Source organism: Liolophura sinensis, chromosome 9 (assembly GCF_032854445.1).
Source record: "Liolophura sinensis isolate JHLJ2023 chromosome 9, CUHK_Ljap_v2, whole genome shotgun sequence".
NCBI lineage: Eukaryota > Metazoa > Mollusca > Polyplacophora > Chitonida > Chitonidae > Liolophura > Liolophura sinensis.
Window position 1 is genome coordinate 12454738 of NC_088303.1, and position 18746 is coordinate 12473483.

The following is an 18746-nucleotide window of genomic DNA, read 5'->3' on the forward strand; positions in this document are numbered from 1 at the left end:
CTATATACACCTTCAATTAGTCGCTAAGTCGATTAGACGGTGAAAGGTACCTATGTGCGCAGACATACGTAATCCAGAAAAAAAACTTTGTGTTCCAATTAAAGTGTATTGTTGTGGATAAATCTATTTATGGACGAAGTGAGCGTCTAATTTATTAGACATTATTATGCAACAATGATAAATACCAAAAGTTGGTCCCATATACATGTAGTATGACGACGTATGTTGTAGAGATATAGAGTGCACTTAGCTACGGACTACTTAACACTAAGTATGCTTCGTGAAATCTGTCCCTGTGCTTTTGCATTATGCTAAACTTATTATATCAACAAGTTTTAGCCAAGGTTGATAGGATTCCTTTTGTATCGAAGTTGATAAGGTTTGTTTTATCCATAAATTACATTATAATCAATAAGACAATAAATTCCTTGTTCAAAAAGCAGCTTAACTAGTCCATTTACACATGGTATGTAAAGCCATGCCATCCGCTTAGACGGAAGCACACGAAAGTTTCCGAAATATGACGAATGTAAACTTGACCTAGAAACCATGTGCTTGTCTTGGATGGCCAACGAAAGCAACATGACTGACAATGGGTGACAGCTCTTCTCCCAAGGAACTCGATATCTTACAAGCTCTGACATCGCGTGAATATGGAAATAATAAAAGCTGCTACAGAAGTAACCTGAACATTCTGAGGAATTTAGTTTGTAAGGTGAGCATGTCAGAAAAAATGAAGTATGTGTACCGGTACATAACGAAAACTGGACCTAAAATGGGTAACATCTCAGTAGACTTGATAAGACTGGCTTTATTCACACAGGTCCGCCTCTACGGGTCTCCAAACCACTGTTATCCGGGCCTTGGTGGTACAGCGCTCTCTTGTGTGATCTTACATGAAGCTCTTGAAAGACTGTTTTCCTTGTTCGACGTGAGCTAGCTGTGAGTTAAAATACAGCCCATGCTGGCTTCTTCCCAGGATCTACTTGGGAAGGTCTGCTAGAACGTGGGTTTCCCCCGGGCTGTGCCAGGTTTCCTCCAACCGTAATGATGGCCGCCGTCGTATAAATGAAATATTCTTGAATACGACGTAAAACACCAATCAAATAAAAATAAATAAATCTTAAACTTTTGACCCTCTTGATGGCTTTGCCAATGGCCAAGCTGTCAACAGAATATCTGCATCTGTGAAGTTTGTGGCAGACAAACATACATAAACATCCATGAAAACATAACCACCTTTTTGGAGGTATGGTATTAATTTACCCTATGTATGGATGTCATGAATACCGCAAAGTAAATGTATATATATCCCTCCAGAAAGCTGATAGCTGCACTGTGTCAGTGGATGCATAGGTACTTGTAGGAGGCATAAATGTATATCCCCCAGAAAGCTAATAGCTGCACTGTGTCAATGGATGCATAGGTACTTGTAGGAGGCATAAATGTATATCCCCCAGAAAGCTAATAGCTGCACTGTGTTGATGGATGAGTAGGCACTTGTAGTAGGCATAAATGTATATCCCCCAGAAAGCTGATAACTGCACTGTGTTGATGGATGAGTAGGCACTTGTAGAAGGCATAAATGTATATCCCCCAGAAAGCTGATAGCTGCACTGTGTTGATGGATGAGTAGGCACTTGTAGAAGGCATAAATGTATATCCCTCCAGAAAGCTGATAGCTGCACTGTGTCAATGGATGCATAGGTACTTGTAGGAGGCATAAATGTATATCCCCCAGAAAGCTAATAGCTGCACTGTGTTGATGGATGAGTAGGCACTTGTAGTAGGCATAAGTGTATATCCCCCAGAAAGCTGATTGTTGCACTGTGTTGATGGATGAGTAGGCACTTGTAGTAGGCATAAATGTATATCCCCCAGAAAGCTGATAGCTGCACTGTGTTGATGGATGAGTAGGCACTTGTAGAAGGCATAAATGTATATCCCCCAGAAAGCTGATAGCTGCACTGTGTTGATAGATAAGTAGGCACTTGTAGTAGGCAAAATGTATATCCCCCAGAAAACTGATAGCTGAACTGTGTTGACAGATGTATAGGTACTTGTATTAGGCATAAATGTAAATCCCTCCAGAAAGCTGATATCTGCACTGTGTTGATGGGTGTATAGGTACTTGTAGTAGGCAAAAATGTATATCCCCCAGAAAGCTGATAGCTGCACTGTGTTGATGGATGAGTAGGTACTTGTAGTAGGCATAAATGTATATCCCCCAGAAAGCTGATAGCTGTACTGTGTTGATAGATGAGTAGGTACTTGTAGTAGGCATAAATATATATATATCCCCCAGTAAGCCGATAGCTGCACTGTGTTGATGGATGAGTAAGTACTTGTAGTAGGCATAAATGTGTATCCCCCAGTAAGCTGATAGCTGCACTGTGTTGATGGATGAGTAGGCACTTGTAGTAGGCAAAATGTATATCCCCCAGAAAACTGATAGCTGAACTGTGTTGACAGATGTATAGGTACTTGTAGTAGGCATAAATGTATATCCCCCAGAAAGCTGATCTTGCACTGTGTTGATGGATGAGTAAGTACTTGTAGTAGGCATAAATGTATATCTCCCAGTAAGCTGATAGCTGCACTGTGTTGATGGATGAGTAGGCACTTGTAGTAGGCATAAATGTATATCCCCTAAAAAGCTGATAGCTGCACTGTGTTGGCAGATGTATAGGTATTGGTAGAAGGCATAAATGTATATCCCCCAGAAAGCTGATCTTGCACTGTGTTGATGGATGAGTAAGTACTTGTAGTAGGCATAAATGTATATCCCTCCAGAAAGCTGATAGCTGCACTGTGTCAATGGATGCATATGTACTTGTAGGAGGCATAAATGTATATCCCCCAGAAAGCTAATAGCTGCACTGTGTTGATGGATGAGTAGGCACTTGTAGTAGGCATAAGTGTATATCCCCCAGAAAGCTGATTGTTGCACTGTGTTGATGGATGAGTAGGCACTTGTAGTAGGCATAAATGTATATCCCCCAGAAAGCTGATAGCTGCACTGTGTTGATGGATGAGTAGGCACTTGTAGAAGGCATAAATGTATATCCCCCAGAAAGCTGATAGCTGCACTGTGTTGATAGATAAGTAGGCACTTGTAGTAGGCAAAATGTATATCCCCCAGAAAACTGATAGCTGAACTGTGTTGACAGATGTATAGGTACTTGTATTAGGCATAAATGTAAATCCCTCCAGAAAGCTGATATCTGCACTGTGTTGATGGGTGTATAGGTACTTGTAGTAGGCAAAAATGTATATCCCCCAGAAAGCTGATAGCTGCACTGTGTTGATGGATGAGTAGGTACTTGTAGTAGGCATAAATGTATATCCCCCAGAAAGCTGATAGCTGTACTGTGTTGATAGATGAGTAGGTACTTGTAGTAGGCATAAATATATATATATCCCCCAGTAAGCTGATAGCTGCACTGTGTTGATGGATGAGTAAGTACTTGTAGTAGGCATAAATGTGTATCCCCCAGTAAGCTGATAGCTGCACTGTGTTGATGGATGAGTAGGCACTTGTAGTAGGCAAAATGTATATCCCCCAGAAAACTGATAGCTGAACTGTGTTGACAGATGTATAGGTACTTGTAGTAGGCATAAATGTATATCCCCCAGAAAGCTGATCTTGCACTGTGTTGATGGATGAGTAAGTACTTGTAGTAGGCATAAATGTATATCCCCCAGTAAGCTGATAGCTGAACTGTGTTGATGGATGAGTAGGCACTTGTAGTAGGCATAAATGTATATCCCCTAAAAAGCTGATAGCTGCACTGTGTTGGCAGATGTATAGGTATTGGTAGAAGGCATAAATGTATATCCCCCAGAAAGCTGATAGTGCACTGTGTTGATGGATGCATAGGTACTTGTAGTAGGCATAAATGTATATCCCCCAGAAAGCTGATTGCTGCACTGTGTTGATGGATGAGTAGGCACTTGTAGTAGGCATAAATGTATATCCCCCAGAAAGCTGATAGCTGAACTGTGTTGATGGATGAGTAGGTACTTGTAGTAGGCATAAATGTATATCCCCCAGAAAGCTGATAGCTGCACTGTGTTGATGGATGCATAGGTACTTGTAGTAGGCATAAATGTAAATCCCTCCAGAAAGCTGATATCTGTACTGTGTTGATGGGTATATAGGTACTTGTAGTATGCAAAAATGTATATCCCTCCAGAAAGCTGATTGCTGCACTGTGTTGATGGATGAGTAGGCACTTGTAGTAGGCATAAATGTATATCCCTCCAGAAAGCTGATAGCTGCACTGTGTTGATGGATGAGTAAGTACTTGTAGTAGGCCTAAATGTATATGCCCCAGAAAGCTGATAGCTGCACTTTGTTGATGGACGAGTAGGCACTTGTAGTAGGCATAAATGTATATCCCCCAGAAAACTGATAGCTGAAACTGTGTTGACAGATGTATAGGTACTTGTAGTAGGCCTATATGTATATCCCTCCAGAAAGCTGATTTCTCCACTGTGTTGATGGATGAGTAGGCACTTATAGTAGGCATAAATGTATATCCCTCCAGAAAGTTGATAGCTGCACTGTGTTGATGGATGAGTAGGTACTTGTATTAGGCATAAATGTATATCCCCCAGAAAGCTGATAGCTGCATTGTGTTGATGGGTGTGTAGGTACTTGTATTAGGCATAAATGTATATCCCCCGGAAAGCTGATAGCTGCACTGTGTTGATGGGTGTATAGGTACTTGTAGTATGCAAAAATGTAAATCCCTTCAGGAAGCTGATAGCTGCACTGTGTTGATGGGTGTGTAGGTACTTGTAGTAGGCATAAATGTAAATCCCTTCAGGAAGCTGATAGCTGCACTGTGTTGATGGGTGTGTAGGTACTTGTAGTAGGCATAAATGTAAATCCCTTCAGGAAGCTGATAGCTGCACTGTGTTGATGGGTGTGTAGGTACTTGTTGTAGGCCTACATGTATATCTTTCTAGAAAGCTGATAGCTGCACTGTGTTGATGGATGCATAGGTACTTGTAGTAGGCATAAATGTAAATCCCTTCAGGAAGCTGATAGCTGCACTGTGTTGATGGGTGTGTAGGTACTTGTAGTAGGCATAAATGTAAATCCCTTCAGGAAGCTGATAGCTGCACTGTGTTGATGGGTGTGTAGGTACTTGTTGTAGGCCTACATGTATATCTTTCTAGAAAGCTGATAGTTGCACTGTGTTGATGGATGCATAGGTACTTGTAGTAGGCATAAATGTAAATCCCTTCAGGAAGCTGATAGCTGCACTGTGTTGATGGATGCATAGGTACTTGTAGTAGGCATAAATGTAAATCCCTTCAGGAAGCTGATAGCTGCACTGTGTTGATGGATGCATAGGTACTTGTAGTAGGCATAAATGTAAATCCCTTCAGGAAGCTGATATCTGCACTGTGTTGATGGGTGTGTAGGTACTTGTTGTAGGCCTACATGTATATCTTTCTAGAAAGCTGATAGCTGCACTGTGTTGATGGATGCATAGGTACTTGTAGTAGGCATAAATGTTAATCCCTTCAGGAAGCTGATAGCTGCACTGTGTTGATGGATGCATAGGTACTTGTAGTAGGCATAAATGTATATCCCTCCAGAAAGCTGATAGCTGCACTGTGTTGATGGATGCATAGGTACTTGTAGTAGGCATAAATGTAAATCCCTTCAGGAAGCTGATAGCTACACTGTGTTGATGGATGCATAGGTACTTGTAGTAGGCATAAATGTAAATCCCTTCAGGAAGCTGATAGCTGCACTGTGTTGATGGGTGTGTAGGTACTTGTAGTAGGCATAAATGTAAATCCCTTCAGGAAGCTGATAGCTGCACTGTGTTGATGGGTGTGTAGGTACTTGTTGTAGGCCTACATGTATATCTTTCTAGAAAGCTGATAGCTGCACTGTGTTGATGGATGCATAGGTACTTGTAGTAGGCATAAATGTAAATCCCTTCAGGAAGCTGATAGCTGCACTGTGTTGATGGGTGTGTAGGTACTTGTAGTAGGCATAAATGTAAATCCCTTCAGGAAGCTGATAGCTGCACTGTGTTGATGGGTGTGTAGGTACTTGTTGTAGGCCTACATGTATATCTTTCTAGAAAGCTGATAGTTGCACTGTGTTGATGGATGCATAGGTACTTGTAGTAGGCATAAATGTAAATCCCTTCAGGAAGCTGATAGCTGCACTGTGTTGATGGATGCATAGGTACTTGTAGTAGGCATAAATGTAAATCCCTTCAGGAAGCTGATAGCTGCACTGTGTTGATGGATGCATAGGTACTTGTAGTAGGCATAAATGTAAATCCCTTCAGGAAGCTGATATCTGCACTGTGTTGATGGGTGTGTAGGTACTTGTTGTAGGCCTACATGTATATCTTTCTAGAAAGCTGATAGCTGCACTGTGTTGATGGATGCATAGGTACTTGTAGTAGGCATAAATGTTAATCCCTTCAGGAAGCTGATAGCTGCACTGTGTTGATGGATGCATAGGTACTTGTAGTAGGCATAAATGTATATCCCTCCAGAAAGCTGATAGCTGCACTGTGTTGATGGATGCATAGGTACTTGTAGTAGGCATAAATGTAAATCCCTTCAGGAAGCTGATAGCTACACTGTGTTGATGGATGCATAGGTACTTGTAGTAGGCATAAATGTAAATCCCTTCAGGAAGCTGATAGCTGCACTGTGTTGATGGATGCATAGGTACTTGTAGTAGGCATAAATGTAAATCCCTTCAGGAAGCTGATAGCTGCACTGTGTTGATGGATGAGTAGGTACTTGTAGTAGTCTTAAATGTATGTCCCCGGAAAGCTGATAGCTGCACTGTGTTGATGGCGTTTATACACCAGTGGTTGGTCTACACATATGTACATGTATATATATGAACCCAGATCAGGGCCTTAATTCTTTTCATTGACACAAATGTCTCATAAATCCATGTATTATCCTTTTATCATATGTGTTACCTTGACTTAATCTGGGCATATAAAGCTAATGACTCTTTGTTTCTTGTTCAAGTTGATCAAATAATGTGATTTATTTATTTTATTGGTGTTTTACGTCGTACTCAAGAATATTTCACTTATATGACGGCAGCCAGCATTATGGTGGGAGGAAACTGGGCAGAGCCAGAGGGAAACCCACGACCATCTGCAGGTTGCTGCAGACCTTCCCAAGGCCCGGGGAGGAAGCCAGCATGAGCTGGACTTGAACTCACAGTGACCACCTTGGTGAGAGGCTCCTGGGTCATTACGCTGTGCTAACATGCTAACCAACTGAGCCACGGAGGCCCCCAAATAATGTGAGTGGAGCAGCAAAAGGAAAATACACGTGATGAAATTCTGTGTTGCATGAATAACTTGATTCATACATCTAATTCCATGACAGAATTATTTTAAGTTTTCTGTTAATTTCTTTTTCAATTAAAACTGTTCCAAACAGGTCTAATTTATGTATAGGTAATGATTCTAATGATGCTATTTTTCTTTTGTATTTAGAGCAATTTTGTGTACAGAAAAGTATGGGAAAAGCAATCCAACAAGTCTATTTCCTGTGAAGGGTAAGATTTATGCCAATGTATATAAATTCTTAAGTGTATCAAAAAATGTTTTGTTTTTTTTACTTTGACATAAACATGCCAGGATAAACTGTAAATATTTGATTTATTTAATAGGTGCTTTACTTTATACTCAAAAATATTTCACTTATACGACGGTGGCCAGCATTATGGTTGAAAGAAAACGGCCAGAGCCCAGGGGAAACCCACGACCATCCACAGGTTGCTTGCAGACCTTACCACGTACTGCTGGAGAGGAAGCCATCTTGAGCACGACTTGATCATTGGGTCATTTGCTCTGTGCTGGCATGCTAACCCCCCTCGGCCACGGAGGCCCCCTTAACCATAAATAAAGTCAGTAAGTTAAAATGGAATTGTACATTATGTGTTTTGATTGGTTTTGCGTAAGTGGCATGGAAACATCTTAATAGCAATCTACGTTAAAATGTGCTTGTTAAAGTGGTTATTTGTTGTGAAGTCAAATTGACAAGTAATTATGTTTTACTTTATATCCCAATATTTGGTGATATAATATAAACTCAAGAGTTGTGTTGCAAGGGAGAAAAGATGAAATTAAGGCAGATTCACCTAGAGTTTTAGTCAGGTATTGAGAATGGAATTAAGGTAGAGCTTTGTATTGTACTTACAGGGATTGGGGATAGGATTAAGTCAGAGTTTTGTAGTGTATTGTCAGGGCTTCAGTCAGAGTTTTACAGTGCATTGTCAGAGTTTCAGTCAGAGTTTTGTAGTGTATTGTCAGGGCTTCAGTCAGAGTTTTATAGTGTATTGTCAGGGCTTCAGTCAGAGTATTACAGTGCATTGTCAGGGCTTCAGTCAGGGTTTTATAGTGTATTGTCAGGAATTAAGTCAGCTTATAGTGTATTGTCATTGATTGAGGATGGGATCAAGTGAAAGGTTTATATTGTACTTTTAGGGATTGGGAATGGAATTCAATGAGAGTTTTTTTAGTGTTTTGTTGGGGATTGAGGATAGGATGCAGTTAGAATTTTATAGTAAATTGTCAGGGATGGAGAATTCAACCTAGAGTCTTATAATATATTGTCAGGAATTGAGGATGGGTTACGTTTGAGTTTTATAGTGTATTGCCAGGGATTGGGGATGTGATTCTGTCAGAGATTTATAGTGTATTGTCTCATATTGAGGATGGGATTCAGTCAGAACTTTTATAGTGTATTGTCAGAGATTGAGGTTGGGATTTAGTCACAGTTCTATAGTGTATTGTAAGGGATTGGGAATGTGGTTAAGTTAAAGTTTATTGGGTATTGTCAGTGACTGAGGATCAGATTCATTTAGTTTTATAATGTACAGTCAAGGTCTGTAGTGTATTGTATGGGATTGAGGCTGGGAATCAGTCAGAGTTTTGAATTGTGTTGTCAGGGATATAGGATAGGATTAAGTCAGAGTTGTATAGTGTATTGTGAGGGATCAAGGATGGGATTAAGTCAGAGTTGTATAGAGTATTGTGAGGGATCAAGGATGGGATTAAGTCAGAGTTGTATAGAGTATTGTAAGGGATCAAGGATAGGATTAAGTCAGAGTTGTATAGTGTATTGCGAGGGATCAAGGATGGGGTAAGGTCAGAGTTGTATAGTGTATTGTGAGAGATCAAGAATGGGGTTAGGTCAGAGTTGTATAGTGTATTGTGAGAGATCAAAGATAGGATTAAATCAGAGTTCTGTAGTGTATTGTGAGAGATCAAGTATGGGATTAAATCAGAGTTGTATAGAGTATTGTGAGGGATCAAGTATGGGATTAAATCAGAGTTCTGTAGTGTATTGTGAGGGATCAAGGATGGGGTTAGGTCAGAGTTGTATAGTGTATTGTGAGGGATCAAGGATAGGATTAAATCAGAGTTGTATAGAGTATTGTGAGGGATCAAGGATGGGATTAAGTCAGAGTTGTATAGATTATTGTGAGAGATCAAGGATAGGATTAAGTCAGAGTTGTATAGAGTATTGTGAGGGATCAAGGATGGGATTAAGTCAGAGTTGTATAGTGTATTGTGAGGGATCAAGGATGGGATTAAGTCAGAGTTGTATAGTGTATTGTGAGGGATCAAGGATGGGGTTAGGTCAGAGTTATATAGAGTATTGTGAGGGATCAAGGATGCGATTAAGTCAGAGTTGTATAGTATATTGTGAGGGATCAAGTATGGGATTAAGTCAGAGTTGTATAGAGTATTGTGAGAGATCAAGGATAGGATTAAGTCAGAGTTGTATAGTGTATTGTGAGGGATCAAGGATGGGATTAAGTCAGAGTTGTATAGTGTATTGTGAGGGATCAAGGATGGGGTTAGGTCAGAGTTGTATAGAGTATTGTGAGGGATCAAGGATGGGATTAAGTCAGAGTTCTGTAGTGTATTGTGAGAGACCTAACCACATCCTTGATCCCTCACAATAATTATTGTGAACGTGAATTCATGGAACTCTTTTATTTGCCTTGGATATTGTTAATTTGTGAAAATCATGGCAGCAGTTATGCAGAGGAAATACATAAGTTTACTTATCATAGCTGGTATGTATTCAGTACTTCAGTACTTGTTAAAGTGTTAAAGTGAATGAAATCCTGTTCGATCTTTTGAAGTATCAGTATAAATTATAAACACGACTGAATTATTCCTATTCTGTGTGTAATTAATGTACATCTGTGTGAATTACTGATTTTTTTGTGGATTTGATGAAGTTGACTGCATTTGCTTTCAGAGGAAGAATCTATTTCAACAATTTCCGAGAATGTTATTCAGGGTAAGATTAGATCACATCAATCAGGAAACTAAATATTGTGGCAGAAACATTCTTATTGAAGGTCATGAAATTTCATAGTATCCCTAAAATGGATCTTAAAGTATTTAAATATTTCACAGTCACATTTTTGTACATTGTCTGAAATCAGAAGAAACAACATATTTTTATGATTACAAGAACCAAATGGCAAAATTTTTATGGTGAAAAATGGTATAGCATAATATATTTGAAGACTAACAATTGTCTATCTACTCACAGTAGATTCCTTTTCAGTTCAAAAAGTAAAATTTGAAGGGTTCTCTCATTCGTATCTGTGTCTCAGGTACACCAGAACCTTGGGACCAAAGTTGTCATACCAACTTCCTGTGTCCTTCCCGTATGAGAAGATTGAAGATGCTTTAGTGTGCCAGACAGCCCAGGTTAGTACATGTTTATACAAGTCAGTGAATCCTCGTTCTACTTGTTCACATTGATTCCATTGTGTTTAGACATGAAGCTTCATTTTGCTTGGTTCCAGTAAGCTTCGTTCATCTTTGCTCCAGTGGGTTACATGAAGCCTTATTCAGCATGGTTCCAGTGTGTTACACAAAGCTTCATTTGACTTTGTTCCAGTGTGTTACGTGAAGCTTTATTCAGCTTGGTCCCAGTGCGTCACTGACCGACCCCAATGGCTGAGTTGGTAGAGTGTCTGCTCCGGGGGAGGTAGATCCTGAGTCAATCCAGGGTCGGGTTACACCTGAGACCGTAAAAGAGGAAGTTTTAGATTCCTCGCTTAGCGTTCAGCATTAAGCATTAAGAGGATAGTGCAACAACTGGTTGCCCCATATCAGTATAGTGGCTCGGGTGGTGCGGCTTACTTGCCTTCGATAAGTCGTGTTAATGAAGCAGCTCTAGATAAAAGAGCGGTGAAAATCCATCCTGCAACAAAGAGGCACATTACATGCACTCTAAGGACTACATGCACCACGTGCACTCGTTGTCATATGACTGAAAAATTGCTAAGTATGATGCTAAACCCTAAGCACCCACTCACTCCAGTGTGTTACCTGAAGTTTCATTCTACTTGATTCCAGTGTGTTATATGAAGCTTCAGTCAGCTTGGTTCCAATGTGTTACTTGAAGCGTTATTCAGCTTGGTTCCAGTGTGTTACATGAAGTTTCATTCAGCTTGGTTCCAGTGTGTTACATGAAGCTTTATTCATCTTGGTTCCAGTGTGTTACATGGGCCTTATTCAGATTGGTTCCAGTGTGTTTCAGTAAGCTTCATTCTGCATGGTTCCAGTGTGTTACATGAAGCTTCAAATCATCTTGGTTCCAGTGTGTTACACGAAGCTTCAAATCATCTTGGTTCCAATGTGTTACTTGAAGCGTTATTCAGCTTGGTTCCAGTGTGTTACATGAAGCTTTATTCATCTTGGTTCCAGTGTGTTACATGTAGCCTTATTCAGCTTAGTTCCAGTGTGTTTCAGGAAGCTTCATTCTGCTTGGTTCCAGTGTGTTACATGTTGATGGTGTGTTACAGCTTGATGGGAAGCTTTGTTCATATAGGGCTCTACACACATTTCAGTGATGTGAAGTGTGCTGTTCATATACACTGAAAAGAGAAAACTACTGTGCAAAATTCAATCAAATTTCATATACATTCCTCATGGCCGTTCACAGAGGTGATCAGTATAAATGTCCTTTGACATACTTTCTCACGTCATGAGTTCATACTTGGATGTGACCCTTTTATTGTTGTAAATGCAGTGTCTCTAAAAAACAGCACGTCAAGAGTGTATCCAATCTCCTGTGGTGATGAGCTGGTTACCTCTGGGTGTACAGGTTTAACAGTTTGGCTGTCATCTTGGTAATGCAGTCATTAGCGCCCATTTACACCCTCTCCCCACAACAGTAAAGGTAGTTGTGTAGCTACTAACTGTAAACAGAGACAGGTGGAAGTTTCTGATTCCTCCAACCACAGATCTGAATGTTGTTTATAAGTTCAAAATTGTCTCATTACGCTTCAGTGAATGCATGTTCTGTTTGTCATTAGCAGGAACAAGGGCTGTCATGGAAACCGCATGTCCATAGAAACAGTTTGTTTGGAATCACTCGTGACAGTGTTCTGGTTCGTTTCGACATACAAACTGGAGAAGTTCTTGAGTCCATTCATTTGCCAAACAGGTTTTGTTTTCGGTAAGAAGGAATGAGAAATGTTGTGGAGATATATTGCCATTCAGCTTTGTTATTTGATCGAATATTGGGGGTATTAAAGATATTTAGAGAGGGCACTGGTCTCCAGGATACAGTAAATGGAATTGGGTAGCTTTGTTTAATGTTTCTACCAAGGTTCTTTCATGTTTGCTCATCTAATGTCGTAAATGAAATTTTAACAAAATGCTTAAATTTCACCCAGATATATCATTTTCTAAACAGTTTTGACACCCAAGCAGACTCTACCTGGTTTTGATACCCACCCAGGCTCTGTCTGCTTTTGACATCTACACTGGCTCTGCTTGGTTTTGATACCCATCCTGGCTCTGCTTGGTTTTGATACCCATCCTGGCTCTGATTGGTTTTGATACCCATCCTGGCTCTGCTTGGTTTTGACAGCAACCCAAGTTCTGTCTGGTTTTGACAGCAACCCAGGCTTTTTGACACACATCCTTGTACTGCTTGGTTTTGACACCAACCCAGGCTCTATATAGTTTTGATACCCACTCAGTGAGTTTGTAGATGGTTTGTAGAGTACCTGTACAGAGGCTTACCTGGAGAGCCAGTGATTCGGCCACTATGGATGATTACACAGGCGTGGCTGAGTGATATGCCTACGTGCTGGCTGTGGAACGTTGGCGATGGAAAATTTAGTTCTTCGTATCAATGATTTAAAAGAATTTTTGAAAGACTAACACCATACAGGAAACTGAAGTAAAATGTCTGGTGTGTGTTTTTTGATTGCAAGGTGGCAATCTTCTTTTAAAGTAGTGATTTATAGGTGAGTCCATGTGAGATTCGCAATGGATCATGTTGCCGGCTAAAACTAGCTCATCCTTCATCTCTCATAAAACTTGGACAAATATCTTTTGTTTCTTCTGTAGAGTTGTGCCATTTGCCAGTGAAGAATTATCTGCCACACAGTAATTTAGTAGACCACACTGACCCTGACATACCATGCAACAACAACAATGCGGTATTACAATATGGATTTCATGTACAAAAAATGGTATAGCTAAATGAAAACACGATAAAGGACAAGTTAGATTTTGTCTGTATAAGTTTGTGGAAAATTTGTAGTATGTATCAAACCATGGAGGAAAAGTACCCACAATAGCAAATGCATGAAGGGGAAAAAATAATTCATTTGACAGTTTTTTCTCACAGAAGAAAGCAAAACGGTTTATTGTAGGCTTACTTAAAAGACCAGAAGCTTCATGCAGAGATCCAGAAGGAAAAACTAATGCCGTCATAGTGTTTACGCTTTTCCAACATTGAAGAACAATAGGCATGTGGTATTGGAGTAAGTAAATAATACTCACAAGTGTCAAACTTCAGTAACTAATACAGACTGTATGGTTTTGAAAATCTTAAACAAAAGAAATGAATTAATCTCTCAAAACTGCTGGGGCTGAATTCATTATTTCTCTGTAAATCCCTCTTCTGTACAACTTCCCCGGGTTTTATTTTGGTCAGCAAAATGTAGACAATCAATGATTTAGGCTAATCTTGAAAGCTTTGTAAACACGCCAGCCATTTCAGGTTACTGGTTAAAACATCAATAGCTGCAGCCAGCCTACAGTAAAAGGTCTGCAGCCCGGTGATGCCTCCTTCTGTTCTGAACATATGTGTTTTAGGTTGTTCTTTTTTTAGTTCTTTCGATATGAGGCTGACATGATCCGTAAAATAATATAAATACATGATGTTATTTAGATGTCTGTTTTATACAAACATGACAAATGATATGACATGAGTGTGAAGGATCACACAAAGGTATGGCCTCATGAGACTGCTGTCTGGCTATGTTGGGGCGATGACCTCGGAGGAGGAGCGTGCAATTGCACATGCTTTATTCACAAGAAATTTGCATTGATTTGTGAAGTTTATGCGAAGATTTGTGCAATTTGATATAAAATATCTGATGTGAGGTTCTATATGGCATAACATCAGTGGAGGCCTATACCTTCCGGTATCAAAATTAGTACGCCGGCCGTTAACACCAATTGATGACTTTGATCGCATCTTTACTTTCTTAAATCTCTTAATCAAGCTGATGAACTGATTTTGTTGTGCTAGATAGAACTATATTCACACCTTCTGACGATAATCCTACGCGCCTCAGCAGGTCTCCAACACAGGTCGGTGGAGGGTTTTGTCATGTGTCAGGAGAGCATTAGTCAGTATCTCGGAGCGCGAAACAAACAGTAAACAATTTATTTTTAGCCTGACCTGTACTGTACCTGGCTTTAACACCCATCCAGACTGCCAAGCCACCTACCAAGGCCTTGTCTGGTTTTGACATGCACCCAGGCTTTACCTGGTTGTGACACCCACCCAGGCTCTACCTGGTTTTGACTCCCACTCAGGCTCTGCTTGGTTTTGACACCCACTCAGACCTTGCTTGGTTTTGACACCCACTCAGACTTTGCTTGGTTTTGACACCCACTCAGGCTCTGCTTGGTTTTGACACCCACTCAGACTGCTTGGTTTTGACACCTATCAGTACATTCTTGGATAGGGTCTACAACAACTAACAGATAAACTAAATATATCTGTTATGTTGTCATGGCAATTAGTCCATCAATGTGTTCTCATTTCAGGAATTTGTCTTGGGAGACTGAGGGCCACAGTTTGTCTGTTAAGTCTATACATGTAAGTATGCACAAGTGCTAGTAAAACTTATTCTGTTGTCGCTGTGTGTAAGAATGATTTAGTGTGGGTAAAACTTAATCACAGTTTATCCGTTGTGAAACTTATTGAAAGTGAAACTTATTCACAGTTTGTCCTGTGTCTCTACATGTACATGTGTAAGTCTGATGTAGTGTGAGTAAGACTTATTCACAGTTTGTCCTGTGTCTCTACGTGTAAATGTGTAAGTCTGATGTAGTGTGAGTAAGACTTATTCACAGTTTGTCCTGTGTCTCTGCGTGTAAATGTGTAAGTCTGATGTAGTGTGAGTAAGGCTTATTCACAGTTTGTCCTGTGTCTCTGCGTGTACATGTGTAAGTCTGATGTAGTGTGAGTGAGGCTTATTCACAGTGTGTCCTGTGCCTCTGTGTGTACATGTGTAAGTCTGATGTAGTGTGGTTAAGACTTATTCACAGCTTATCCTGTGTCTGTACATGTACATGTGTAAGTCTGATGTAGTGTGAGTAAGGCTTATTCACAGCTTATCCTGTGTCTCTACATGTACATGTGTAAGTCTGATGTAGTGTGAGTAAGGCTTATTCACAGTTTGTCCTGTGTCTCTGTGTGTACATGTGTAAGTCTGATGTAGTGTGAGTGAGGCTTATTCACAGTTTGTCCTGTGTCTCTGTGTGTACATGTGTAAGTCTGATGTAGTGTGAGTAAGGCTTATTCACAGCTTATCCTGTGTCTCTACATGTACATGTGTAAGTCTGATGTAGTGTGAGTAAGACTTATTCACAGTTTGTCCTGTGTCTCTACATGTACATGTGTAAGTCTGATGTAGTGTGAGTAAGGCTTATTCACAGCTTACCCTGTGTCTCTACATGTACATGTGTAAGTCTGATGTAGTGTAAGGCTTATTCACAGTTTGTCCTGTGTCTTTGCGTGTACATGTGTAAGTCTGATGTAGTGTGAGTGAGGCTTATTCACAGTTTGTCCTGTGTCTCTGTGTGTACATGTGTAAGTCTGATGTAGTGTGAGTAAGACTTATTCACAGTTTGTCCTGTGTCTGTACATGTACATGTGTAAGTCTGATGTAGTGTGAGTAAGGCTTATTCACAGTTTGTCCTGTGTCTCTGTGTACATGTGTAAGTCTGATGTAGTGTGAGTAAGACTTATTCACAGTTTGTCCTGTGTCTCTATGTGTACATGTGTAAGTCTGATGTAGTGTGAGTAAGACTTATTCACAGTTTGTCCTGTGTCTCTACATGTACATGTGTAAGTCTGATGTAGTGTGATTAAGACTTATTCACAGTGTGTCCTGTGTCTCTACGTGTAAATGTGTAAGTCTGATGAAGTGTGAGTGAGGCTTATTCACAGTTTGTCCTGTGTCTCTATGTGTACATGTGTAAGTTTAATGTAGTGTGAGTAAGACTTATTCACAGTTTGTCCTGTGTCTCTGTGTGTACATGTGTAAGTCTGATGTAGTGTGAGTAAGGCTTATTCACAGTTTGTCCTGTGTCTGTACATGTACATGTGTAAGTTTGATGTAGTGTGAGTAAGGCTTATTCACAGCTTATCCTGTGTCTCTACATGTACATGTGTAAGTCTGATGTAGTGTGAGTAAGGCTTATTCACAGTTTGTCCTGTGTCTCTATGTGTACATGTGTGAGTCTGATGTAGTGTGATTAAGGCTTATTCACAGTTTGTCCTGTGTCTCTGCGTGTACATGTGTAAGTCTGATGTAGTGTGAGTGAGGCTTATTCACAGTTTGTCCTGTGTCTCTGCCTGTACATGTGTAAGTCTGATGTAGTGTGGTTAAGACTTATTCACAGCTTATCCTGTGTCTCTACATGTACATGTGTAAGTCTGATGTAGTGTGAGTAAGGTTTATTCACAGTTTGTCCTGTGTCTCTGCGTGTAAATGTGTAAGTCTGATGTAGTGTGAGTAAGGTTTATTCACAGTTTGTCCTGTGTCTCTGTGTGTACATGTGTAGGTCAGATGTAGTGTGAGTGAGGCTTATTCACAGTTTGTCCCCTGTCTCTACACGTAAGTCTGATTTTGTTTAAGTAAAACTGCAGATGTATTATTGTACGTACATATTATTTTTATCTTTTGACAGAAAGATAGAAAAAAAAAACAACAGTTGTAAATGTACCTTCATTATGTGGGACAAGTTTAAAGTCATGTTATGTAATGATATTTAGATGCCTGTAATGACTGTGTGCTGTAAAGGGGTTCTGTCTGAAAGGATTCATGGAATGTAAGGATTTTACTTCCTGCTATATAGGATGTGCCCAAACTAGATCTGTAAAGGTTAAACTGACTCCAAACTACATGTAAGGCCCCAGAAATCACTCCAGGGATCAATATGTTGGTTGCAGTCTTGAAGTCCATGGTGACAGGTGTTACATAAATTATGTGGAGGTGTGCAGGGGTTGGGGTAGTAGCTGGTGGGATCGGTGGGGGTGGGGGTGGTGGTTTTATGTTCTGAAGGTCAGATGGCTTGGGGGGCTAAGCTGGTGCATTAAGAGTATAAAGTGGATTGTTAGTGTCTTTTGTGAAACTTTCTGACCACTGGCGGGAAATAGAGGGGCAGTGTAAGGTATAAAATAGCCCAGCATGATATTTTTCATCCAGCTTTAATGTTTAGTAATACAGTTTGAGAATGTCCTCCAAGCTTACGTCCTAAATCTTCCAAGCCTACGTTCTAAATTCTCCAAGCCTAAATCTTCCAAGCAAAATTCTCCAAGCCTAAATCTTCCAAGCAAAATTCTCCAAGCCTAAATTCTCCAAGCCTAAATTTTCCAAGCCTAAATCCTCCGTCTACAGGAGGACTGATAAAGAGGTCTCAGACTCAAAACCATGTCCTACTCCTTTGGTTGCGGATGATCTTTTTAGGAGGGGGGGGGAGGCGGGGAGGAGGCTGGTCACTTTTCTCTCACATTTTATATAAGGCTAGTTGCAGCTATATACATGTAAAAGTTTAGTGACTATAGCATGAAACAGCAATCAATCAAAAAAACTTGATAATTAAAGTACAGGAAATGTCTGATTTTATGATTTTCTTGAGATATGAACACTGGTCACAAGTGCTACATAAAGGTTATATGGAGGTGTATGGTTGAATGTACATGTTTGTTTGGTTTTCTCTTTTCAGCTAGAATCCTACGATGACATTGTCCTGGTTCTTGCTCTGTATGATGTGTGTCGTTTCAGCTTTGTAGCCATGATGGAGGTAACAAAGTCTGTAAGTACCATCATACGTTATATAACATGTTTCAGCTGTTATTCATAAAGACAAATATTACATGCATATGCTTGACTTCATTGTGATTTTGATAGATTTAGATTGAAGATATTTATTACAAAGAACTTAAAGGTTTAACTAAAGGTGATTTTGCTGTGCATGATGTATTTAATGGTTTGTGAGCTGGCTTGTGATATTTGCAGGTGTTTGGACGACAGGTGAGGGATGCCAGCCTATCTCAGGGCCTACTTATCACTATGCACATCACAGGTGTTGTGAAAAATCTACAGTTTTACTGACATCCTTAGCAAGGTAATAATGTTATTGTTCATGAACACC

General features: G+C 40.0%; 1 protein-coding gene across 1 annotated transcript; it reads left to right on the forward strand.

Annotated features, from left to right (window-relative positions):
• Nucleotides 1-573: 573 nt before the first annotated feature.
• Nucleotides 574-18718, forward strand: LOC135475974 (DDB1- and CUL4-associated factor 17-like). Its single transcript, XM_064755951.1, has 8 exons — nucleotides 574-715; nucleotides 7509-7570; nucleotides 10291-10332; nucleotides 10655-10751; nucleotides 12368-12510; nucleotides 15129-15180; nucleotides 18318-18407; nucleotides 18611-18718. Exons 1-8 carry the CDS (start codon nucleotides 593-595, stop codon nucleotides 18704-18706), a joined length of 705 nt encoding a protein of 234 aa, XP_064612021.1. The 5' UTR covers nucleotides 574-592; the 3' UTR covers nucleotides 18707-18718.
• Nucleotides 18719-18746: the final 28 nt, after the last annotated feature.